Source organism: Mus caroli, chromosome X (genome assembly GCF_900094665.2).
Source record: "Mus caroli chromosome X, CAROLI_EIJ_v1.1, whole genome shotgun sequence".
Lineage (NCBI taxonomy): Eukaryota > Metazoa > Chordata > Mammalia > Rodentia > Muridae > Mus > Mus caroli.
The window spans coordinates 101,698,751-101,725,477 of record NC_034589.1 but is presented as its reverse complement, the minus strand read 5'-3'; the positions used below and the strand labels follow the sequence as shown (position 1 = coordinate 101,725,477).

Genomic DNA, 26,727 nt, shown 5'->3' with positions numbered 1-26,727 from the left:
TAGTGTATGCAATGGTGTCAGCGTTTGGAAGCTGATTATGGGATGGATCCCCAGATATGGCAGTTTCTAGATGGTCCATCCTTTCGTCTCAGCTCCAAACTTTGTCTCTGTAACTCCTTCCATGGGTGTTTTGTTCCCAATTCTAAGAAGGGCTGCTATTCTTCTGTGTTAAGCCCTATATAGTCTTGAGTCATTTTTATTTCTAGTGTATAAATTGTAAATCACAAGTTACAAATTTCTTTTTTGCGATAAGTAATAATTCATTTTTATTGGAAATTCACATTCAATTTAGTTTCCCAGTTTCATGCTGTAATTCTTTTCTTTCTTTCTTTCTTTCTTTTTTTTGTTCGAGACAGGTTTTCTCTGTGTAGCCCTGGCTGTCCTGGAAATCACTTTGTAAACCAGGCTGGCCTCAAACTCAGAAATCCGCCTGCCTCTGCCTCCCAAGTGCTGGGATTAAAGGCGTGCGCCACCACGCCCGGCGCTCATGTTGTAATTCTTAAGACAAACTTAACCTAATGTTTGGAAGCAAAAGCTGTTACATATAGCAGGAAAAAAATAACAACTACTAAAGTAAGTGCTATATAAAGAACATAGTATTTGGAGAAAGATGGAGTGAGTGGAGAAGAGGTGGAGGAAAAGAGGGGGACAAGAAAAAATGGAAGAGATGGCTAAAGAGAGACAGATATAGAGACATAGAGAGAAGGATTTTCACTAAAGGACACATACACAGCTTAGAATTTTCATTATGATGAGTTTTGACAGGTTTTATGACAAAGAGTTCGAGTTTCCCAGCCAATACTTTGCTATACTGCCTCTCTTTAATGGGAGCTCAAGTTTTACCTTGGGAGCAATTAGACTTTAAAAGAGTTGTATAAACAAATCATTGATTCATGAGCTTTCTAACTGTTCTCTCCTATTATTTGATCTAAGCACAAGGTTTTGTTATAAAAAAAAAAACATTCAAATGGTGGCTAATGGATAATTAGATAATTTTAAAATTCTTCTTCAACTTACATACACTCATGTAAAATCACATATGTTCAAACATATTCTTGAGGAACACAAATGTCCAGAAAAGAGTACGTTATGAGACGTTTTGATAAATGAGTTTTTCCTTGAGAAAATGGCTATTACCTAGACTTCAGTGAATGACAATGGCCTATTTATTTAATCCTTTTCAACTTTACCACTGTTTAAGTTTTTTCTTCCAGATTTATAATAGACAAACATCACACAAATTTATTATTTTATAATGCATTCTTAATTTTAAAATATTTTTCAGAAGAAGACAATATTGTTTTGACTAGATATCCAAATGAGATTTATGCATCTTAAATGGAACACAAAACAACTCAGGACAATTTATAATACATAATAGGTCCAATTGCCTCCCCGATGTTACTTACCTCTACCACCCCTGTCCAGTGTCCCTAGATGAATGTGGCTCTGAAGTCCTCCTATTCAAATCACTATACATAGAATCTCCTTCCTATCTCTATAATTATAAGCATCTTACTTGTCCCATACAAGGCAGTCTTTGAACGTTCTATGCCTTTATCACACAACTGTGCAGAGAAGCAGAGCTTCTCTGAAACTAAGTTATTAAATACAACACATCATTGTTCTCCATATCACATAAAAAGGAACAATCTGCAAGTTTCCCAGGAACTTCTTCACTCCAAGACCTTGAAAAAACAGCTTCTGTTCTTACTGAAAACAATTTTCTAGTTCTAATTTAGGTTAAATCCTATCCTAAATGAATTTTATGTGATAATTCTTTAAAAGTTAACATGGTTTACAAGAACTATTACTATTAATCAATATAAAAATGTTATGGAAATCAAGAGTTACCTGAAATATATTCTGAATAATTTGATTAAACATGGCTATTCATTGACTATTTTACATAGTAGGAATACATAAAGAGCTTTTATACAAGGAAAGTTCCCACAAATGAAATTGAACCTGAAAATCAGATATAGGCAGCAAGGTAAACTCCTGAGTGTATCATGGATCTGTGCATTCTCTAATGTATGTGAGCTCATTTTCTTATGACTGAAAACTTCAAAAGATTTCCCTACCTCTGTTCTAGAAATTATATATTTAAAGTCCTTGCTTTAATTCTATAGGTAAACTTGTTTCATACAGTTAAAATAATAAATAATACAAAATAGAACTTGTTTCCTGTAACACCAATATGATACAGTGAGGAATTTTGGGCTATTCATAACATAAAGGCTCTTGTACACTGTCATAAAGAAGCAAACTAATCAGAAAGGTACTCTAGTACAAACATAATAACTGGAATATTATAGGTTCACTAGTTAAGTACCATGTTATTGTCTCATTTTTAGTCATATTAGTGTCATGAAATTACAATTTTGCTAGCCTCAAATTTATAAGTGTTTATTATTATTAGACAAGACACCTGAAATTCATGAGAGTATTTTATATTGCTAATTTTGTTGAAGGCAGATTTATGCCTAGCTCCTGACACACACACACACACACACACACACACACACACACACACACACACACACACATATATATATATATATATATATATATANCTGACACACACACACACACACACACACACACACACACACACACACACACACACACATATATATATATATATATATATATATATATATATATATTTTTTTTTTTTTTAAAGAATCTGCTATCTGGGCCAATGTGATGTCTCCATATGTAAAGAAACTTTCCACCATGTCCTATGACCTAAATTCTGTCACCAAGAAGTCAGAGGATTGATGCCTGAGAGTTGTTCTTTTTGACATTCACAAGTACACCTTGCACATGTATGGTGTAATTGCACCTACACAAACACATACATACACACACACGTACATGCACACACAAAATTAAATGTAAATTAAATTTAAAAAATAACTTGCTATCTATCTCAAATTAGTATTCCTAGGGTAGATGCATTCATTTCAGTAGAATGACTTATGGGGACCTTATTAGCCACTGAAAATAAATTGAATTAAAAAATGTAAGCCATTTATCTCTTCCTGAGCATTTATACACCTTTTTTCAGTTATGAAAATGAAATGAAATATGAAGACATCTCTATGAATGAAAGACATAGCTCTAATTTATGATAGCTCTAATTAAAGCATGTTAATGTCTCAATTAAAACCTAGTAAAATTTGACAATCAATAAGGAATTATGTTGGTTTGACTCTTCAAAGATACATGAGAAACAAAATGACTACATCCTTTAGAATCCTATAAACTATCTGACAAGATAAGGTACACATATAAGGGAAAATAAAATAAATACAAGAAGTAATGTTGCAGCCCGGCGGTGGTGGTGCATGCCTTTAATCCCAGCACTGGGGAGGCAGAGGCAGGCGGATTTCTGAGTTCGAGGCCAACCTGGTCTACAAAGTGAGTTCCAGGACAGGCAAGGCTACACAGAGAAACCCTGTCTCAAAATAAACAAACAAAAACAAACAAACAAAAAAACAAAACAAAAAGAAGTAATGTTGCTTTTTATAAGATATCACATTGATTGCCCATTCTGGGTATTTTATTTCAAATTTCTAAACAGCACAGTGTCAGAAGTTTTTAAAGATGTCAATATGTAACAGAAAATATGTAGAAAATGGATGGATTTAGAATATATAATATTAAGTGAGGTGAACCAATCTCAGAAATAAAAACAATTAAAAAAAACCATGCATTGTCCTTCATATACAGGACCTAACCCATACTGGATAGATATGTACTTTTGCTAACAGTCATAAGTGTGGGTATAGTATACTACTTAGAGAGGAGACCAAGAAATGCTATTTAATATTAAGTGGAGAGGGAAGACAGAAAATAAGCAAAAGGCACATGGATAGTAAAAAATGTAAAGCTAATTAGTTTCCTACTTATAAATCTTCTTTTGTTGTAAATACAGGCATAAAAAGTAAGTAATAATTAAAGTCCAAAATCCCTAAGCAAAATTCCATACCTACAGATATCATATACATAGAATATAGAAATATTTTGAGATTCAGAGATATATAGAGTTTGGGTCTGGGCAATGTTTGAGTAGCTACCTTAAACGAGCTCCATGATGCTTTTGTTTGTGTGTTTATTACAATAAAGTGAATTTAAATGAAACAAATTCCAAATCAAAAATGAAAAGGAATGGTGGAATATCTGAACCTCAATATACCACGTTCTTGATTTGAACATTCTTTGTATAATATAACAATATTGCCTAAATCCTCATCCTGATTACACAGAATTCTATAAATTCCCAGAAACCCTAATTTGGATATAAAGTATGGAAAATAAATTCAGCTTGAGTTGGTTTTTATCTAGTTGGCTTTGAAAAAGTATCTAAAAGCTGTATTCATATGAAAAGAGAGTGGTGGTGGTGTTAGTGGTGGTGGTGGTGGTGGTGATGATGATGATGATTGTAGGGACAATTTAGACTCATAAAGAGAAAAGAATAGTCTGCTGGTTAGTTTTTCTCAACTTGAAAGAAACTAGATGCACTTGGAAAGAAGGAACATCAGTTGAGGAATGGCCTCCATATGTTTAGCCTGTGGGTAAGTCTGTGGGGATATTTTTCTGAACAGCTCAGGTTATTGTGGGCTGACTGGCCCCATAGAAGATGGTTCTGGGTAGTTTAAGGAAGCAAGCTGAGCAAGCTATGGAGAGCAAGACACTAAAACTAATTTTTGTGGTGTCTGCTTTGGTTCCTGCCCAGACTTCCTTCAGTGCTGAACTTCAACCTGGAAGTATAAGATGAAATAAACCTTTTCCTATCCACGTAAGTTTTGATCAGTGTTTTATCACAGCAACAGATACAAAACTAGGACAAATAGTGGAGACACTTCACGGCTTTAAAAAAGAGAGAGGAAACAGGAATAAAATAATAAAGAACATGCTCTCTATATTCACACATAAATTTTGCTCCTATTCTCCAAAATTGAATTCTCATTCATTAGAGCAACACTCAGAGATTTCTTAAGATGATCCTTTTTATACTGTTCATAAGTACATCTTTATCTGAAGATTAAAATTTTAAAAATTAAAGGATTAACTCATATCAGCACGACATATGTTCTTTTGTAAGTTAAATAACCTTTCATCCCTGTGCAATTTATAAATTTATGTCTTGGTAAACTTTATATCTTACCTCCAGTTAATGAAACTTCAGTGAGATAGACTTGAAGTACTGGTTAATTTTATTTATTTTCACTGAGAAGTCTGAAAATGGGATAAAATACATGGCCATTATTGTCTTCCTGCCTCCTTTTCCCAGCCCTTCCTCCCTTCCTCTCCCACCTCCCTGTCTTTCATTCTCTCCCCTTCCCCATTCTCTAGCCCTCTCTCTAGTGCTGGGATGGAATCCAGAAGTTTATGAATTCTAGGCAACACAAGCATAATACCACTGAGTTATCTGTAAGACCGAAGGTTTTTATTTTCCACAGAATATGAATCATTGCCTAATTCTTATTAAGTTTTAATCTAGGACTTGCCTTAGAAAGCAGTTAAATTTAGTTTCCATATAAATCACTTTTATTTTAGTACTATGGCAATGATCTATAACTTTAATGTCTTACCCTAATATCTATTTGTACATGAAAAACTAAATTTCAATAAATCGATGATAACCTCCCAACAATGATCACATTTTGAAATGAAAGCCAGACTTTCCATAAAATTAATGAGAATATAACTAATTCCTGAATCTTAATTTCCAGACAAGAAAATCTTTTACTGTATTAAATAGTATTTGTTTTACTTTCCTTAGAATAGTTATTTCACCCTGTGTCCCAATATTCTAGTAAACTCATAGAAGTCTTATAGCTATATAGTGACACACATGCCACAATGAGTAATTGCAGTGATGCTTATGATTGAAAAGAAAGGAAAGCAACTTAGATGTTCGTAAAGGTGGAATGAATAAGTATAAATTCATTATTTTAGTGTAATTTATATAAAATGTTGATAAATTATATAGGAAGATTTCAAAATAATGCTGAAAATGGGTATGACAACTAGATACCTAAGTAAAATATCCACATATGTTTTAAATCACAAAGTATATATTGTTTTAGAATCAACACTTATATATAGAAAATAATATGTAATATTTTATAATAGTTACTACAGGGTGGAGATTAGAATATTTATGAGTACAGTAAGCAAAACTTTAACTGTATAATGGTGCTTCAATTACTTCAAAAGTAAAGAACTTTAGTTTCTTGGGAAGAATAAAAATGCTTTATAAATAATTCTTTATATTTTTCAAATTTTAAAAATGTGCATGGCTGACTAAAAACAAGGACACCATGAATTTTGCAAATGTATGGGACTAGAAAATATCATCCTGAATGAGGTAACCTAGTCCCAAAAGGATATGCATTGTATGTACTCAGTGAGTAGTGTATTAGTCAGAAAGTACAGGATAGCCATGCTATAATCAACAGACCCAAAGAAGCCAAGTAGTAAGGAGGGCCCAAGGAAGGATGGTTGAATCTTTCTCAAGGGGAAACAAAATCGACATCTGAGGTTGACTGAAGGAGGAACTGGGTGGAAGAGGGGATGGGGAGGTGTGGGGAGATCATATATAAGGAGATCAGGGGAGAGAGAAGGGAGATCAGCAGTTGGGGGAGGCAGTCTCTAGGATGTGTCAGAGACTTGGGATAGGGAGAAGCCCCACAATAGGGGCTATAGGGGCAACTCCAACGGAGACATCTAGCAATAGAGGATATGCATATTGAGGTGGTCACTCCCTGCAGCCAGGAAGGACTTCTAGTGCACAGCAGACTACCCAAAAAACCTCCAAATCAAAATGTGATCTGACTACAAGATGTGTAGGGATAAAGTTAGAGCAGAGACTGAGGAAATGGCCCACCAATGACTGCCCCAAATTGAGACTTATCCTATGAGCAAGAACGAACCCCTGACTTTAGAAAATAGAAAGGTAAAAAAATATAAAAAAAGAAAAAAAAAAGAAAATAGAAAGGGATGCAGAGACTAACACCCAAATATTATATGTAGCTCAGGGAGTCTTATGGAAAAGTTTCATAAATCTAAAAGACAATCTATTATAGTGAAATAATATGCAATAAATGGACTATATGTACTTATTTGTGGAGACTGTATGAATAAAAATTCAAATATGATCCACACAGTGTTACTATTTTTATTTACTTTAATTCAATAAATGTATACATGTTTTTGCCCATATATTATTAATAGTCTGTTCTTTCTGATTAAAGCCTTTAGAGTACTTTTTAAATAGGCCTTCTCTGGGCCTCTCTAAACATTAATTCTTTGTTGAAATATGCTTAACAGAAATGTCTAACTTTTATAATGAACCATGTATTTATGTCATATGCTTTTTATTATTCTTTAAGTGTATCATTCCTAATGATGGGTAACTGTTAATTTGAAGCTGCAAAGATTATGACTTCTCAAATTTTTCTAATTTAAGAATTATAATACTATCTTTATAATACTATCTAATCCCAGAAATAAAACCATCAAAAATTTCCATATTGTTGCTGACAAAGTCAGAATCAATGTAAGTTACATAAACTGGTGAAGATTATTAACTCTATACCAAGTAAAGCTTATCTCTGAATGAATGATTCCAAATGCCCTGTTTTCTTCAACAACCTTCAAAGTGAACAGAAGGTAGAATAACTTCAAAATCCCTTTCCTAGGTAGGGGAGATAGCTCAATGGATAATATGCTTGCTCTGCAAACCTGGGAACTAGAGTCTGGATCCACAGAATCCAAATACAAGCTAGACAGACATGGTAGCTACTGGTAATCCTAGCACACAGGAAGCAAAAACAGAAGCTCTGTGGGGAAATCTCCCTAGGTAGACTAACATGCATTAGTGAGCATTGGTGTTTTATGATTGAATTCTACCTCAAAGAATATAGAGTGAAGAGATGTAAGACCAATTTTGGGCCTCCATAGTCCACATTCACATACAGGTGCATGCACACCCATCGAAACACACACACACACACACAAGCATGCACACAAGCATGCACATACACACACATGCATGGATTTGAAATTTACCAAATATATAATTTTAAAAGCTAGACATGGCGATATTGCTTTCTTCTTACTGTCATATGTGTGAGCAAAGCAGGATGACACCAGTTCTCTTGCTATTACTGTTGTCAATCTTGATGGCTTAATACATAGGCAATGTTATATAATTCTAAGTTTGACTAAGCGACTCTACAACTGGGAGTAACTTTGTTCCTGAGAGAATATTTTGTGATGTCTAGAGACATATTTTAGTTATCATAACTTGTAGAGAGGGGTGAAGATTGAAGCCAGAAATGATAGTAAGCCTCATATCTACCATAAGATAACCCCATCTCCAAAAGAAGTATCCAGCATCAAATGCCTATAGCAACATCTGAGAAACCTTTATCCAAAGATAAAGTGTGTGGATCTATAAGAACCATGCAGCACTTCTCTTGCCTCTGCTTCCTGAGTGCTAAGTTTCCAGGCCTGGAACAGCACAACTGACCATATTGCTTATGTTTAAAATATTTTTGATCTGGCCTTCAGGATAACACTATCTACAAATCACTGAATATATATATATATTGTTAATAAATTACTAAATGTAGTAAAATACAGAGGAACCAAATATTTATCAAGACTTTTAGTTGTTGCTCTAATCAATTTACCAGGTAAAATAAAAAGTGCCATGTGAATGACTTTGATAGAATTCTCACTGGAGAATTAGTCTAAGGTAAAGAGTTGTATAGTTATAACAAAAAGTAGAAAAAAATTAATTAACTATAGGCAAATGTACAGGTTCAGTGGCTTCTAAATGGAATATAAGAATTCAAGACAGGTTTTTTTAAAGAGCTATCTTTTCCTTACTTTGTCTTCATCCACACTTCTCAAAAAAAATCTTTCATTTCTCCACTTAACAATTTTCTTCAAACAGTGCCTGCATGATAAAATAATAAAGAAAGGAGCTTATTTAATAGTGGGTTTCTCTGCACATTTATGCCCATATTGAAGAATTTCTCAATCATGCAATTTCCAAAATTATTGTGGAATCATTTTAAAGTATAAAGTATCTCTAATAACAGCAAATGCTTTATTCTTCCTTATCATATCATCTTTTCAGAATCAATCAAATCTTTTAGTGGTAAAGTGTAATTTTAATTTGATTAGTCAAGTATTCAAAAGGTTTTCTGACAGGGAAATTTATAAGTCTTGATTGCTTTGTGAGAATCAGAGGTTACCAAAAATATTCTTCTGATTATATATATATATATATATATATATATATATATAAAACCATCAAATATCACCCTTTATTATTTAAATAAGAAAGAAATCTTAACACAAAGAATAAATATCTACATATTATTAATGATCCAATGTTTATTTTTCTCTTTATAGTCATGTGAATTTTGCAATCAACTTTTCATCTTGTCTCCTGGAAACATTTCTCATTTTATAAACATAAACTGAATGAGTTTTAGGTCACCTATGTCAACCTATTCCTTTTGTTTGTATTAACTTTTTTAATTTTATTTCTTTCAGGCGAATATTTTTTAAATCATCATATTATGTACTTCTGGCTAACCTAGGCCTTCGTATTTAGACCAGGATGACCTCAATAGCAGCACTTCTCTTGGCTTTGACTACTGAGTGCTAAGTTTCTAGGCCTGGGACACCACACCTGAACATATTGCTTCTGTTTAAACTATTTTTCATCTGGTTCTCTATTTGCCTTAGCAAATAGACCTTTATCTCTTCAGTAGCTCCTCTAATCTCTTCCATCAGTTACTTGAATAGTTCTTTGCTAGTACAATTTGCAAATGAAATCTGAAATGGCAGAACAAAAAGTTTTTTCTACCATGAACTAGAAAGCTTCTCACTTTATACTTCTCTAGCATTTCTAAAACAGAACTTATTTCTCCATAGAGAAACTGTAAAGATTGCACACCAGTTAAGACAATTTGTTTCTCCTGAACTCCTGTACAGCTAGCCTGTTGTACATATTCAAAAGAAGTGCATTAGAAACCTAGGAGACCAGGTTGTAACAAGGCTATTTGTTCAAAACTTGCTTATGCAAATCATCTTTTAAAAGCTTTGGTTGTTGTTCTTATTATTTTTGTCATTATTTTCTTATTGGTAAAGATGTCAACAATACCTGCCCAGGTTACTACAGAATATGAACTACTACATGAAGTAATTATGAGATCCTTTATAAACAGTTCAATTTCATCTAAACTAAGGTATTAATTCAATAAAGAATTTATTATTATATACTTGAATATCCAATTACACTATGTAAATAGAGGCAAAATATTGACCTTTGGGTCCATCTCTGAATTTATTCTATCATAATTTATAGAAGTTCAGATTATCCACCTGATGTTATAACAACAACAGGAAATCTGAGAAAAATTATAAAGAGATACACTATTCCCATTCCTGGTGCATTCCTATTCTTTCCTGCAATGGAGCTTAGTTTCGATAAACCATTATATTTTCTAGTCACTTCAGTAAATTTTGCTAAAAAGTCACAAAATCATTGTCACAAAGCAGTCAAAACAAATATTAATATTTAGTGTCTAGGATCTAAAGATTATTTTATAAATATTTTCACTTAAAATACTTATTCATGTAACTGACGCAATTATAAAACTGACCATGATTAAAATCAGATAGTCAAGAAAATATGAAGGTAACTTTGGGATTTAAAACATCAAAGACCTCATGAACGTAAAATACCTTCTAGGTGTTTAGTACAGACTATAACAGTTTTGTTTTGTTTTTTACTTAAGACAGACAGCAGCAGCAAACACTCTCTATAAACAATGATCTTATAAAGGAGATGCTTCTTGAAAAATTTTATCGTTCGAAAAAAATTTAAATTTAAGGTTTATTTTTATACATTGCATACTTATAACTCTAACAATAGCATTTTAAAACTCACATATGTTTAAGTTTTGGTAGATTGTTCTAGTATTTATGGTTTTACTGAAGGAATGATGTTAAAAATAGTAAGTGCTAAGGGAAAGTCTTTCCAGACATATATCTTTACCTTTAACCCCCAAAGGTAGTTTTCCAGCAATGAAGGCAACTGTTTAAGGCACACAGAGAACTGATGAAATTTCCAATGCTTTCAGTTTCATAAGTCTTGTTCTCCAACTATAAAGTGAGATGCAAACCTAAAAATAACCTTTACACGGTTCTGCCTATTGAAAGGATTTCTAGACTGTACTTCCCAGAACTTTGTATTGAGAAAGGGTTCTCTTTTTTTTTTTTTAATGAAACACGGACAGTTAGAAAACAGTCTGAAGCTTTTGACCAACTGTCATTAACACAAAATAATAAAATATTCACTTTTAAAGCCAGTTTTGTTAAAAAAGAAATAATCCTAAGGATAAAAAGTGTATGGCATTGTGCACATATTTCCACAGGTTGAATTTAAGAATGACAAACTTCTGAGATTTAGCAATTACGACAATTACACTAACTTTCAGAGTAATATATGTAATTTCTATGACACTAAAATTGAAATGCCACGAATCTGCTTAGAATTCCCTCTTTTCCTAAGTCCAGGGAGTGCTTCTACTAAATCCACCTCTGGACATTTCTGAAAGTCAAAGGAACGTAAAAAACACCAAGCTCTATCTACGGCCACCCCCATTACTGCTCCCACCCATTATAGAGATTTTACATTAATTTTAGACCATACATCAGCTGTGCTTAAGAAAAATAAAATTAACCCAACTAATATGAGAAAAAATTTCGAAGCAACATTACCTCTCAAGTAGAGCCGGACTTTTCCTCCTTCCCCTTCAACCCTACAACTCTAAGGTTCAAGATTGTTTAAAAAACCTCAACATTACCCACCACAGTAACCCCTCGAGCCGTTCTTTTACACTGTCAGAATTTTTAAAAAGTACTTTAAAAGTCCTATACCTTTGTCTTCACCCTTTAAGACTTAAGCTCTGAGAGAAAGGGATGAGGGACGACCAGGACTGTGTGAAATCTGAGGTACGAGATGGACGGAAGGCTAAACGGCGTCCAGGTTGACAAAAGAAAGAACTAGAAGTCCGGTGGGATGCCGGACCAGGTTTAGCGCAGTTATCCTGAGCGCACGTGAAGCATCTAAGGGGGAGGGACCTAAGCTTCAGCTCTCGGACACCACCGCCCCCAAGCGACAGGAGACATCCTAACCGAAGCGACTCACTGCAGCCATGTTGGCGTCGTCCCAGTCCCGCCTCTCTAGCTCGTGGGACTCCACCCACCACGGGTTCCAAACCGAAACAGGAAGTGGGCTAGGATCCCTCGAAACCCGCTACAACCGCCACCCTCCGCGCGCCCAAGAGACCCACAACTCGCGGGTTCCCGACCCCTGTCCCGCGTGTTACCTGCCCCTCCCCCTCCTCCCTCCCGGTGAACTCGAGAGATCATGTCGAACATGGAGAGTATCCTTTCTGTCGGTCAAGGTGCTACCAGGGCCTTGGGGACTTGGGGAGGACGAAGGCAGGGGCGCTGGGGACACGCCCAGGGGCTTGACCTTTTGGGCCCGCACGTGGGGCAAGGGAGCTGTGACGCGAATGGGTAGGCTCCAGCGGCCTGGGGTTGGCTTTTTTTATTTTTTTTCTCCCTCCTCCTTGCTGCGGCCGCCGCCTCCCGCCTCTGCTGCCATCCTCGAATGTGGGGAGGGTCAGAGGAGCCAGTGGACAGACAGAGATAATTGAGCCCGTACCGCCCCTTGTTGAGGATTTCTGTCACCTGCCTTATCAGTGAATTTTTGGCCTCTTTGAAATTGACAGGGAATGGTGCCAGGACCGAGGGGAGGCGACTGGAGTTTGCCTATGGCTCCAGGCGGAGGTGTAGGTTCTCAAAGCGTACGTGGACAAACAGCTTTTGGCGAACTGCCCTTTAATGACTGCAGGTGACTGGTGATGAGGTTGAGCGATTGCTACGAACCCTCGGAACTAACTGTGCTCGCTTTCTGTTCCCGCTGCATTCGAATTTAACACTTGAGGAAATTCAGGTTATTCCTGAAGCCATAAAGTCCATCAGCCAAACCTGTCTGGCCACTTGGGCAATTAGTAGGGGCTAAGAATAAAGCTTTCTGGTGACGTCATGAACACAATTTGGCTTTCTTTTTCTTTTTCACTACTAAAATTCCATCACAGAAGCTCCATGTTGCTGCAATTTTTACTCCTTCCAGGGGTTGGCTTTAGAGAAAAAATAAAATAAATTGCTTTTTCTTCCACTCCAAGATAGCAAAAAGATAAACCATGGGTAATGGTAACTGTTCTGTAGCTCGTGTTAAGCTCTTTTGGCACTATTAGTCTATAAGCCTGAAGTACAGGTAAAAATGTTTTTTTGATGGGTTCAATTTTATGTCATCCAGTAAATCTTGCAGCACAAACCAGGGTATGCTGTACATTAAAATGCTAGCCTGGAGGAAAGGTGCAGATCATGAAAAGAATAGATGACCAAGAGAGGTCCTGTTTCTACTGCATGTAAAAAAAATAGTGACTGTAGTATAGTTTTAATATTAGCATAAAGTGACAAGCACTTTATTGAATTCTGAGTCAAAAGATCAGTTTTATTTCCCAAGTTCCTTGAAACAACAGTCTTCTGAATTAAGGCATGGCGTTCATCCTCTGTCACCCACTTGACTCATTTGGGAAGCATATTGTCTCACCTTTCAACCCTAGAAAGGCATTTTTAAAGTAAAAAGAAATGGTAGTGCCTACTGAATTGTATTTTTGAACATAATCTGAAGTATGAGAGATTTGAATAGCTTTAAAATTATTAGCTCTCTTTTGTTTCCTAGAAAATTTGAAATGATTAGAGGCAATAGCTCTAAAAGCTTTTATTTCTTGTTCTGAAAATATGGAAGCAGGCTATTTTTACTTTGTCTAACCTGCCTTATATTCCCAGTAACAAAATATGTAGTTACTAATTTTTCTTTCTTTCTTTTTTCTTTCTTCTTCTTTTTTTTTGTTTTTGTTTGTTTGTTTGTTTGTTTGGTTTGGTTTTTTCGAGACAGGGTTTTTCTGTGTAGCCCTGGCTGTCCTGGCACTCACTTTGTAGACCAGGCTGGCCTCGAACTCAGAAATCCACCTGCCTCTGCCTCCTGAGTGCTGGGATCAAAGGCGTGCGCCACCACGCCCTGCTGTTTGTTTTTTTTCGAGACAAGGTTTCTCTGTGCAGTTCTGGCTGTCCTGGAACTCACTCTGTAGACCAGGCTAGCCTCGAACTCAGAAATCCACCTGCCTCTGCCTCCCAAGTGCTGGGATTAAAGGCGTGTACCACTACTGCCCGGCTGTTACTATTTTTTCAATGAAAAGTTTTAACATGTTCATTTTCTAACTCACAGAGTCCAGTCTATTTACATGGCTGTAGGCTCGTCCACTCAGGCATGGGCAACCATTTGAAGAAAAGTGATTTCTCCCAACTCCAATAGCCTCAGTTGCTAGTACCGCCTCAGCTAGAGGTGGGACCTCAGTAGTCCCTCTCCTCTTTTATCAGTGCTAGGATTTTAATGGGCTTGAACTTGTCTAGGTACTGTACAGCTAACCACAACTTCTGGGTGTTCTTGTGTATTTACTATAGCTAAGTCAGGTCCAGAAAACTATATTGTATAATACTTCTCAAAAAGATTAATATAAGTACCTTCTGTACCTAATAACAATGGCCTACTCTTTCATCTATTATGTAAAGTAGTAAGGTTTAACTTGATCCAAACTATATAATTACTCATCTTAGTTCATTTATGTGTAAACCAGACCCCACACACACCCACACCACAGTATAGAGGTAGGAAATAATATGGACTCAGACCTACCTTCCATAAATAACATGAAGTAAAATTTGAAGAACATCTTACCTTTTATAAAATGTAAAATTCTCACTGTACTGTTAGGAAGATTGGCTGTGATTAAATAATTTAGTTGCCTTTGATTAAGTATGTTAATCTCTTTGTACAATAGTAAAGCTCACTTTAAATTTTTAATTGAAGTCAGATTTAATTACTGTGACGGGTATCTATAGGTCTTAGTGTTAAGTTAATTACAGGAATGAGAAATTAGTAGATAAATAATTAAGGGCTACTCCCGTGGTCGGTGCTGCTTTTCCTCCCTTATTACCTCAGGTATATGTCATTTTACTGTTGGAATTCAAGTGTGATTCATTAACAGGAACTTTCTAGTTTTCTTAGTCTAAACTGATATCCTTCCAAAGTCTAAGAATCTTAGGACTAGTGTTTCCTACCAGTTACTCCTGTTCCTTTCTGCATCGTTTTACCTTTTATTTAAGCATTTCTACCCTTAGAAGGATGTTTACTTAACTCTTTCCTTAGACTATGAATTCCTGGGGAATGAGGCCATTTATCTTCAAATGCTCATTTGCATACACATTGCTGGTCCCATAATAGACAAAAAAAAAAAAAAAGAGCAAATTACTTTCTGTTAATAGTTAATTATTAATATAATTGAATTGGGGTCTTTCTTATAGACCAAATCATATCATGGATACATGAAATTAAATATACTACTTCTATCTTTTAGCAGCTTTTGATCTGGGGCCAGAGGTCACACATCTGTGAATCTAAATACCAATGCAAAGTAACTCAGAATTCAGATGAATGCTAATGTGTGGACTTAGTTTAAGATTGTATGCACAGTTTTGAATATTATTATGTCTATTTTTCTGGCGACATTATCTGTAGCTATAATATTTTTAGGCATTCTGACTTGAGGGTGGTTACAGACCAATGAAGTAGATAATAAGTACTGGACATACTCAAGTTCAAAAAGGGAATGAAGTACTTGTATCACCTGGGGCTGTATTGCACAGAGCAGTAGCTAGCTCCTTAAAAATAGCTATTAGTAATTGCAGATTTTTTTTTTTTTTTTTTTTTGGTTTTTCGAGACAGGGTTTCTCTGTATACCCCTGACTGTTCTGGAACTCACTTTGTAGACCAGGCTGGCCTCGAACTCAGAAATCCACCTGCCTCTGCCTCCCAAGTGCTAGGATTAAAGGCGTGAGCCACCACCTGGCCCAGCAATAATTGCAGATCTTATGAATCACTTTAAATCCTAAAACTAAACAAGTCACATATCAGGATCAGACTTGCCAGCATTGATACACTATGTTGTGTTTTTATCAAAGCACTGTCAACATAAACAACCATCCTTGCTTCAAAGGGGATGGCATAGTTTAATCTGAAGCCAAGTATGATTAACCATGGCTTAAGAACTTGGATTCAGATTACCCCAGCCTGCTAATAGTTTAGTGGATTTTTTCTAGCAACAGAATAAAGTTTTAAATCAAGGCTCTTTTGCAATATATCTTTGGAGACATCAGATAGATGGTACAGCACAGCAGAAAAATCTCAGCTATAGGCCTCACATCTATCTGAGAACACTCTTAGCTTTCTGGTTGGTGGAAGCTGCTGGTCTGTTAATACCTTTCAAATGGTTGGTGGAAGCTGCTGGTCTGTTAATACCTTTCAAAAGGTTTTATCTGTTAGTCACAGGATGTTAGGCCAGACAGAGGTGGGCAAGGAATAGCTGTTAAGAGGACTAAAGATAGTCCAAGACAAATTGTAATAAGGCCCTGGTCCTGCAAAATTCCAAGCTCTCCAGAGTCATGGAAATTCTAATCAGTTAAGTCAGCCTTGCTAAAGTTCAGTGGAAGGTATAGCCTCTTTACCAGAATTAGTTCCCAGTGTTTACAGTGTTTCACATTTGCCCATTACATTGGTCACCTACCAGTGCATACATAATTTATGGCTTGTAGACTCAACAGAATGCTGTCTTTTACAAGAAGTATAGAATGTTATTTTCAGGTCATTCTTTCTATACCATATGAGGACCAATTCGGAGATTCCCTTTAACAGTTAGTGTGACCTAAGGGATAAGCTGTGTGCTCCTTGTTGCTGTATTCCTTAGTTATTGCATATTTATCCAGATGGCTATAGCAGTGGTTCTCAACCTGTGGGTCACATATCAGATATCCTGCATGTCAGTACAGTTCATAGCAGTAGTAAAATTATAGTTAGGAAGTAGTAACAAAAATAATTTTATGGCTGGGGGGGTCACCACAGCGTGTACTATATTAAAGGGTCACATCATTGGGAAGGTTGAGAACCACTGATCAGTAGGTTTATGTTTTCAAGTTAGTAAACTTTCTCTAAAGTTGCTTTTAGTTCAGATGATTTTGAACCTGATTCTTTTGCTCTCAAATTTACCTCCTTAAAATATACACAGTAGTAATTAAAGTAGTGGAAACTTTAAAAGCCAGAAAGTTGGAAGCATAACGGCACTTATCAAATACATAGTCTCTGGTACTGGTACCACTGTCACAAATTTTTCATAGTAAGTTGAATTCTATTTTAAACTAGGGTTTCTTTCTTTATACACAGTGGATTCTTTCAATCCTAGTGATTTTTGAAAGGCTATAAAACAAATGCAATGTAATAGCATATAATAGTTTTATATAATGCTCTCAAGACGAATTTACATTTTCATATAGATTTCTCAATTAAAATAGGTGATGTAGTAAATGATAATTTAGTAAATACATACTCTATGCCAAAAAACCACTAACTTTTAATTCAAAAGTCTTTTTTAAGCCCTATAATGTCCTTTTTAAGTCCTTCCCTCTTAAGAAAGTTTAGAAAAAAAATAGAACATTCCTGAGATCCTCATTTTTTCCTTTAATTATACATAAATAACTTTTTTAAGATTTCAAACACAAATTCTTACATTTTCTATCTTACCTTTAGTTTCTTTCAGAAAACCATGAAGAGCCGGGCGGTGGTGGCACACGCCTTTAATCCCAGCACTTGGGAGGCAGAGGCAGGCGGATTTCTGAGTTCAAGGCCAGCCTGGTCTACAGAGTGAGTTCCAGGACAGCCAGAGCTATACAGAGAAACCCTGTCTCGAAAAAACAAAAACAAAAAGAAAACCATGAAGAAAGCAAATATATTAACTACAAAGTTGTGGTCAGCTGACAAATTTTTTTGAAATTTATTTCAGTTATGGCCTAATAAGTTTTCTTATGTCCTATTAATATGCTTGAAGATGTATAGTCTCAAACTATTGGGGCAAGATTAGCTCTCTTCTCCATGCCTTTTTCTAAAAGTTTGTTTTTTAAAAATTTGATTAATGTACAAAATAATGCATTTTATTATATATAGCACACATATAACGGCACTTTTCAAATACATAGTCTCTGGTACTGGTACCACTGTCACAAATTTTTCATAGTAAGTTGAATACACACATATATGTATGTGTGTGTGTGTGTGTGTGTGTGTGTGTGTGTGTGTGTATCATGTACATTGCTTTCCCATTAGCTTCTCTTGTCTCATTCATCATCCTGCTGGCTTCCTTTCCTCCCCCTTCTGTTTTCATGTATTATTTTTATATGGTTAAAGCCAGATCAAGTATATGCAATATTTTTAAAATGTTTATGTATTTCACACACATATATATCTACAGTCCACATAGGACAGAAAATATGTCATATTCATCTTATTCTAGTTTATTTCATTTAACAAACTATTAATTAGTTTTTCATTTTATTTTTGTATATGCATGTTTGTCCTGGATTATGTCCATGCATCACATACACTCAATGCTTTCAGAGGCCAGAAAGGGACATAGATCCCCAGGAACTGATGTTACAAATGATTTTGAACTGCCATGTGGATGCTGGGAATTGAACCCAGATTCCCTGGAAGAGCAGACAATACTGTTAACTACCAAACCATCTCTTCAGCCCCTTAAACTGTTTATTGGGCACACACACACACAATAGGGATATGGAATGCTTTAAATATTAGGTCAGCTTGTGAATTTTTATGATGGTCCCTCTTTCTTAATTCCTAATATTATACTGACTTCTGATACTGTTTTAGTTGATGCTAATAAATTCATTGCTTCTTTCTTTTTAGAATAGCACTTGAAATTTTTTGTTTGTCTTTTGACATCTCATCACTCTATGTATTTGTATTTTAAAGTCCTGCTTATAATTTATTTTATTATTTTCAATCCATCATGATTTTTAAAATTATTTTTTAATTTCCTTTTATGGTATGAATGTTTTGCCTTGATTGTATGAGCATCTGTTTGCCATGTGGGTGCCTGGTGCCTATGGAGGTCAGAAGAGGTTATCAGATCCTCTGCAATAGGAGTTGCAGGTGGCTGTGAGGCACTTTGTGGGAGCTGGGAATCAAACCCAGGTTCCTCTGCAAGAACAGCCAGTGCTCTTAACCACTAAGCCATCACTCCACTCCTATGTTGATATTTAGAAAATGTTTCTTTTTCTTAACCTTTATTTCTTTTTCATTTATTATTTGTATGTACACTACAGTTCACATGTAGAGGTCAGAAGTCAGTGTTGGGGAGTCAGTTCTCTCTTTGAGCTAAGGTCTTTGTAGAGACAAGGTCTTTCTTACTGTATCTGTTGCACTGTGCATTCCAGAATAGTTGGGCCAAGAACTTCTAGGCATTTCTCTAGTCTTCTCCTTACCACCTTTCAATGAGAATTCTGGGATTATTGATACATGCAGCCTTTTTAGGTAGGCTCTGGAACTTATTTATTTATATATGGATTTATTTATTTATTTATTTATTTATTTATTTATTTGTGTCAGCTTGTCACAGGCTAATCATTTGGGAAGAAAGAACACTATAGGCAAGTCTGTGAGGCATTTTATTGATTGATTGGTGGGAAGGGCCCAGCCCACGGTTTGCATTGCCACCCCTGGGCAGGTGGCCCTAAATGTTATAAGAAAGCAAGCTGAGCAAGCCATGGGGAACAAACTAGTCAACAGTGTTCCTCCATGATCTCTGCTTCATTTCTGCCTTGATTTGGTTTCCCTCAATAAGAGCTATTGGTAGTTTCTGGGAGCCTTCTAGTAATGTTTCACTTAGTCGTGAAGTCTCTTATTTGCTTCAGTTATTCAGTTGGTCCTTCCTGATTGATGAATTTGACACTTGAAAATCTATACTGCTCATTTATAACAAATGAGATTGATCTTAGCAACGGTACTAATGATATGCTATTTATAAGACATCTCTTCAAAAAGTAAATAATATTGGCATACCTTATTACTGATGACGTTGAACTTGACTAAATCCTGGTTCCTTCAGAATAGTTCTTTTTCTTTTCTAATTAATATTGTATCTTCTACTAACGTGATTTTTGGGTGAAAGGAAGTTTTAAAGAAATAATTTGTTCTATTTCTTTAGAAATTTTGTGATTAGTTGCCTCAATTATAATAGTATCTGATCACTTTTAATTATTTTAACATCAATTTGACAGGTCTTTATACTGGACAAATGACTTTTTGACGGGATAACCTTAACCTATATTTTCAGAACACTTATTTAACTTGAAGTTTGCTGCAAAAGAACTTAATAGGAATGCCAAGAAGTGTGATAAAGAAGAAAAAGCTGAAAAGGCCAAGATAAAAAAGGTAGACCACTTTTAATATTTTTATTTTTTCTAATTCACAAAAGAAATACAGCTAGATATAGAAGGGTAAGTTAATTATATTGTGTCTCTTTAGGTAAATCATTAGCCTATGTAGTTGATAATGCCTTCTTTACTATGCTTCAACTTTGTTGATATTTATATATGTAAACATAGCTTACAAAATTGTGTACTTTTGAGTTACTACAAATAAAATCTCTCCTTAGCTAACTTCATTCTTCTTGAGAAGCCCACTTCTGCTGATTCTAACACCCATGCATTCTAAGGTTTTATATCTAAACATTACAGATAACTGATATATTTTGTGCTTTGGTTATTTACTAGCGCAAGGCATAGGGCACAATAAGTTTTTTTTCTCAGGGATATAGTCAAAGGTTTCAGTGCAGACTCAGCAAAGAAAACCACTGCATGGGGCAGTCTATAAGATTTAGGTTCAAACTTCTAAGAGTACTTTTTCAATGGAGTCACGTTGGGACAAGCTTAAGTTCTCCAACAAATCATAACCTATGTGAAACATTGCCTAACAGAGAAGCTCTGGATATAGAATTCTGAAGGTTTTATTTGTAATCAGTTATGTTTGGACTTTTTACCTAGAACATGCTAGAATTCCAGATCTCTGGAATGAAATTAGTTATTTGACACAAAATACTACTGTTTGCACTAACAATTCAGCCATAGTGAAACATTTTTATCTGTATATTCATTGTACATAATGATGGGTTTCACAGACATTTTCAAACAGGCATATCATGTATTGTGACAATATTCATGCCATACCTTTCCCCTTATTTCCCTTCCAACTCGTGTTCATTACCTCACACAGTCTCACTTCTGCTTTCATGCCCTTTAGGAAGATTAGTATTTGTGTGTCTATATAAGAGCTAGGATCTACAAATGAGAGAAAATAGGCTTACACTGAGTCTGATTTATTCCATGTACTCTTATGTTCCTCACTTGCATCCATTTCTCAGCAAACAAAATCTCATTCTCCCTCTGGTGGCTATCGGAACCCCATTCCAATATGGACATGTTTGTAAATGACAATTTTCTTTTCTCAGATGTTGGTGGATACCTAACCTGGTTCAATAGCATGGTGATTGTGAATACTGCTACAGTAAATATGGCTGTGCAAGTTACTGTGTTCCATGTTGATTTAGAGTCCTTTGACTGTATCCCTAGGAATGTTATGGCTAGGTCCTATGGATAATCTACTTTTAGTTTTATGAGAGGCCTCCATGTTCATTTCCATAATGATTCAACTAATTTACGTTCCTGCTAGAAGTATATAAAAGTTGCATTTTCTCCACATCCTCATTAGCATTTAATGTTGTTTAGTTAATGATAGCAATTCTGAGCCACAAAGGTGAAATCTTCGTTTTGTTTTCATTTTCATTTCCATAGTGGCTAAAGATGTTAAACATTTTTCTTAATTATCTGCTCCTTTTAAAAATTTATCCTTTAAAAAAAAGTAAATGAAAATTTATCTTTTGAAACCTGTTTGCTGATTTTATTATGCCATTTACTGCTTAGATTGTAAGCCATTTTTAGCAGTTTCGGATGTTCCCAAAATCTAGGTTACTAAGGCAAATGCCAGACTTAGAAGTAAAACTTTACAAGGATAACATTTTCAAGCATGCTATGTTAATTAGGTTGTGTACATGTGGATTTCCGTGGTTTTCTCTCATATGTTCTTTTTATTGTTGGAGAACTCCATGAATACATCTGATGTGTTTCTGTTAAATTCACTCCCACCCCTTCCCCATCCATCCCTCCCCCAGCCCTTCCACTATTCTCTCCCAATTTCTTGTGCTTCCACTTTAAACCCATCAAGTCTGCTTGGTGAGAGCAATATGTGCATAGGTGTAGGGCTGCTACTGGTACATGGGTAAGCCTCTTGGGCCACATCCCTGAAGAAAACTTCTTTTACCAGCAGCCATCAATTGTGTTTAGCTTCTCAACTAGTGCTGAGACCTTGTGATCTGCTCCCCAATCCTGGCTGGGCTTTTTTTTTTTCCTTTTTTCTGGCTTGATTTTGTACAGGTCCTGTACACATATGTGGTCAGTAGCTACTGAGAGTTCGTGTGGGCCCATCATATCATCTAGACAATTCTGTTTCATAGTATTCATCTACTACCTTGGGTTCTTACTCTTTCTGCTCACTCTTACACAATGATCCTTGAGCCTTGAAGTGGGGGTGAGTGATATAGATGTGTCATTTAGAGCTGAGCACTCCATGGTCTTTTATTCTATTTATGTTAACTAACTGTAGTCTTTGTATTAATCACTATCTTCCAAAAAAGGAAGCTTCTCTGATGAAAATCAAGAGCTGAACTGATGTGTCCATTTAGCAAAATGATAGTAATAGATTTGCCCAGCTATGGACTCTTGGCCCTATTAAAGAAAGGTACCTAGCATGACTTCCATCTTTTAGAACAATCTTAAATCTAATAAAAAGAAAAGTTATTGGCTACTTCTATGTACTTGTGGGCATCTTTCCACCAGGCCACTCAGTACTGTTGCTTGAAGGGCTCATAATAGCTGGGTAAAACTATTAATTACTTCATTCCCTCCATAGCATGCATAGTACCTTTGTACCTTGAAAGCTAGCCAGTAGGGATGAAGCTTCAAGCTCAAACCTAGCATGATTCACCCATGTTCCATGACTTGAGGTTGTGCTATCTTGTGTCTTACCTTCAAGATCTGGAAGGGATAATCAAAAGCAGTGACAATAGCTTGGAATTTTGGGGGGTAGGAATGCACCTATCAGAGTCTATTGACAAACAAATCAAAAAGAGGTAGTTCATATCTGACACTGGATTTTTTTTTTTGTTTTTTGACCTATGGTGTTTGAGAGAGGCATTGTCCTTCCCTCCTTGCCCCCATTCTAGGGTTCTATAGTTAAACTTTATAAATATATATATATATATATATATATATATATATATATATATACATACATACATATATTTTAGGATGCTTCTACAGTAGTAGGTTTCCATATGTGTTTTTCTAAGTGTCTTAGGGTTTCGATTGCTGAAGTGAAACACAATGACCCAAAATCAGTTTGGGAGGAAAATGTTTATCTGGCTTACATTTCCTTATTTTAGTCCTTTCTCAAAGGGAGCTAAGTCGGAATCTCAGGAAAGGGCAGGAACCTAGAGGCTGGAGCAAATGCAGAGGCCATGGAGGGGTGTTGCTTACTGTCTTATCCCTATGGCTTGCTTAGCCCGCTTTCCTGTAGAACCAAGGACTATCAGCCCAGCAGCAGATCTACCACCAGAGTGGTTTGGGCCCTTCCCCATTAAGTTCTACAGGATGGCCTACAGCCCTATCTCATATTTTCTCAATCAAGGTTTCTTCCTCTCAGATGGTTACAGTTTGTGTCAAGTTGGCATCAATTTAGCCAACACAGCAAACGTCTTTTGTATTCCTTGCCCCCTAACTCCCTCCTGTACTTGCACTCCCATCCTTCACCCTACTCCATCTCTCTTGCTCCATTGTTCCCTATATCCTTCATACCTCTTACATTTTATCAATGTTCCCTTAGAAGCTTCCTCCCATGGCCTCCGCCTCCAAGTTTCTTGACTTCTCTGTGTTTCAAAGTTATCATCCAGATATGAGACTGACCTGGTTAGGTGGCTTTTGTCCTTCTGGGTGTGGGCTCCCTTAGTCTGGATGATTATTTCGAGCTCTGTAATTTTATAATTTTATTTTTCTTTACAGATGAATAGTATTACATATTTTCATTGTATATTTGTTAGTTGATAGCTGTTTTCATTTCCTGGCCATTGTAAATAGAGCAACAATGAACATGGGTGAACAAGGATCTCAGTATTAGGATATGGATCCTTCGGAAGTTTACCCAAGAGTGGGATAGCTGAATCATATCATATATGTATTGCTAGTCTTTTAAAGAACCTCCAAACTGATTTCCATAGTGGCTATACTAGTTTGCACTGTTGCAAATAGTTAAAAGCATCATTGCATCATTTTTATGTGGTTTTTGTCCTTGTGTTGTTATTAGGATGTTTGTTTGTTTGTTTGTTTTTTTATTATTTGACTGGGATAAGATGGAATCTCAAAGTAGTTTTAATTTTCATTTCCCTGATAGCTAAGGCTACTGAACATTTAACAAAAGTTTCTTAGCCATTCTTGTTTCTTTGGGGTGGGTGGTGTTTATGGTTCTATTCTCCATTTCTTTTTTATATTATTTTATTTGTATTGAAGTTAATTTTTATGTAATGGATTTTTATCGTGGTTTTCCTTCTACCAATTCCTCCCAGATTTTTTCCTATTCATTCATATCCATGCCTTCATTTTCATAGTCTTTAGAAAACAGACAAATTAAAAAGAGTAACACAAGGAACATATACAACCAATAAAAAAAAATCAGAAACTATAATGTACAAGTAAGGAAAATGCTGAAAGAAAGCAATATGAGCCAAAAAAAAAAAATCTGCAAAAATAACATTGAGTTTGTTTTCTGTTGACCATCTACTGCTAGGGCATAGAACCTACCTTAAGTGTGGTTTATATACCCAGTGAGACTCCATTGGAGCAATTTTTTCCTTTGCAAGCTCTTGTCAATTGAAGATATCTTCTTGGTTAGGGATAGGAGATCATGTCTAATTCAACCTCTCAGTGCTGGGACCCTATCTAGCTTGGACCTGTACAGTTTGTGTATAAGCTGCCACAGTCTTTGTTAGTTCCTGCATGCATGCTACATCAGTTCTGTTGTGTCTGAAAAGCCATGTTGCCTTGGTGTATTCCATCCCCACTGGTTCTTATAATCTTTCAGCTTCTTCTTTCACTGGGTTCTCTGAGCCATGGTGTATTGAGGGGTTTGATGGAGCCATCCCATTTAGAGCTCAGTGTTCCATGGTCTCTCACTCTCAGAACATTGTTCAGTTGTGGGTTTCTGTATGTGTTCCCATCTACTACAGGAGGAAAAGTCTCTGATGATAGATGAGTTGAGGCATCGATCTATTAGTATAGCAGAATGTCATTAGGAGTCATTTTATTGATATGTTCTCTATGTCCCTGACCTATGAAGTCTCTAGTTCCTGGTCCCCTAGGCAGTGTTGGATATGTATTCCATCTCACAGACTGGGCCTTAAATCCAGTATGATAGTGGTTGGTTATTTCTCCAACATTTGTACCATTGACACCATTGCACAAGTGTATCTACATGCAAGATCAAAGAGTTTATATCTAGGTTGTTCCTCCTATTATATTATTCAGGGTTACCTTCCAGTTCCATGAACACTAGTCAGTAGGGGTGAAGGCTCTAGGTGGGGACCAGCTTGTTCCATGAGTTATTTAGGTGTTGTCTTCAGCAGTAGACCATAAGTTTGTAGTGAACAACCAATATCCTTGGCAATAGCAATGTTAGGAAGTTTTCATGGTTTTTCTTTAGCCAACAACTCAATTATATGTAACCCATTTCTGGCATTGGAGGAATGTCTACTTTGGGTTTTGCATCCTCTTTATTCATTTATTCCATTTAGATTTCTTTTGTGTGTGTGTGGCTTGCATTGCCAAGTTGGAAAAGGCAAAGGCTAAAGAACTTGCCACTAAATTGTTTTAAATGTGCACTAAGTTTTCTGTACATAAATATAATTACAGAATTAAAAAACAAAAAGCAACAACAAGAACAACAACAAAAGAATTAGGGTCTTCGAGCCGTGATTTGAGTTTAAAGGAGGAGAGCATGAAAAGGGAATAGTACAACATATTAAAAACAGGGCCCTAAAGAAAAGAAAGCTTCGCTTTAAAGCCTATAGAGAAATTTCCTGTAAAAGGATAGCTGAAAGAAGAGAGGAAGCCTTCATAGACAGGATGTTATATCGGAAGATGTTCAAAACAGAAAGCTTTCATGGAATTCCTCCAACAAATGGGAAGTCTGACTTTTATAATAATACCATTTGATTCAGCATTAATCTCGGATAATTTACATGGTAAGGATATTAGAGGAATCAGGTCCTGGGGAGGATCATAAATTAGGTGTAAACTCAATCCACAGAACCAAAAAGAATGTCTTTACTCCCTGTTTCAGAGAGAGATAAGCAGGGCTAGATGACATGGCCTCTTTTCTTTAGACTATGGTGAGTGGCCTCTTAGAGTGACCCGTATCATAAAAGGGGATGCACATTACCCAACACAAACGTGCCACTTTAATTACTGCATAAGTCTGTA

The 26,727-nt window shown here is 35.9% G+C and overlaps 2 protein-coding genes across 3 annotated transcripts in view; one reads left to right on the top strand and one right to left on the bottom strand.

Annotated features, from left to right (window-relative positions):
- Tent5d (terminal nucleotidyltransferase 5D) overlaps window positions 1-26,727 on the bottom strand; it is an 80,848-nt gene that overhangs the window by 45,091 nt on the left and 9,030 nt on the right. Inside the window, exons 1-3 of one of the 2 annotated variants that reach the window (XM_021153323.1) lie at window positions 11,980-12,144; window positions 8,911-8,980; window positions 5,177-5,247 (exon numbers count right to left, since the gene is read on the bottom strand). The gene's annotated coding sequence lies outside the window, so the exon portion shown is untranslated. Of the gene's footprint in view, window positions 1-5,176; window positions 5,248-8,910; window positions 8,981-11,979; window positions 12,145-26,727 lie in introns of those variants that run through there. The other variant, XM_021153322.2, reaches the window with a different exon arrangement.
- LOC110286749 (charged multivesicular body protein 1b-2) overlaps window positions 12,287-26,727 on the top strand; it is a 34,690-nt gene continuing 20,249 nt past the window's right edge. Inside the window, exons 1-2 of the mRNA XM_021153325.2 lie at window positions 12,287-12,488; window positions 20,418-20,515. Coding sequence (XP_021008984.1) covers window positions 12,473-12,488; window positions 20,418-20,515 — 114 coding nt within the window. The 5' untranslated portion in view covers window positions 12,287-12,472. The remainder of the gene's footprint in view (window positions 12,489-20,417; window positions 20,516-26,727) is intronic.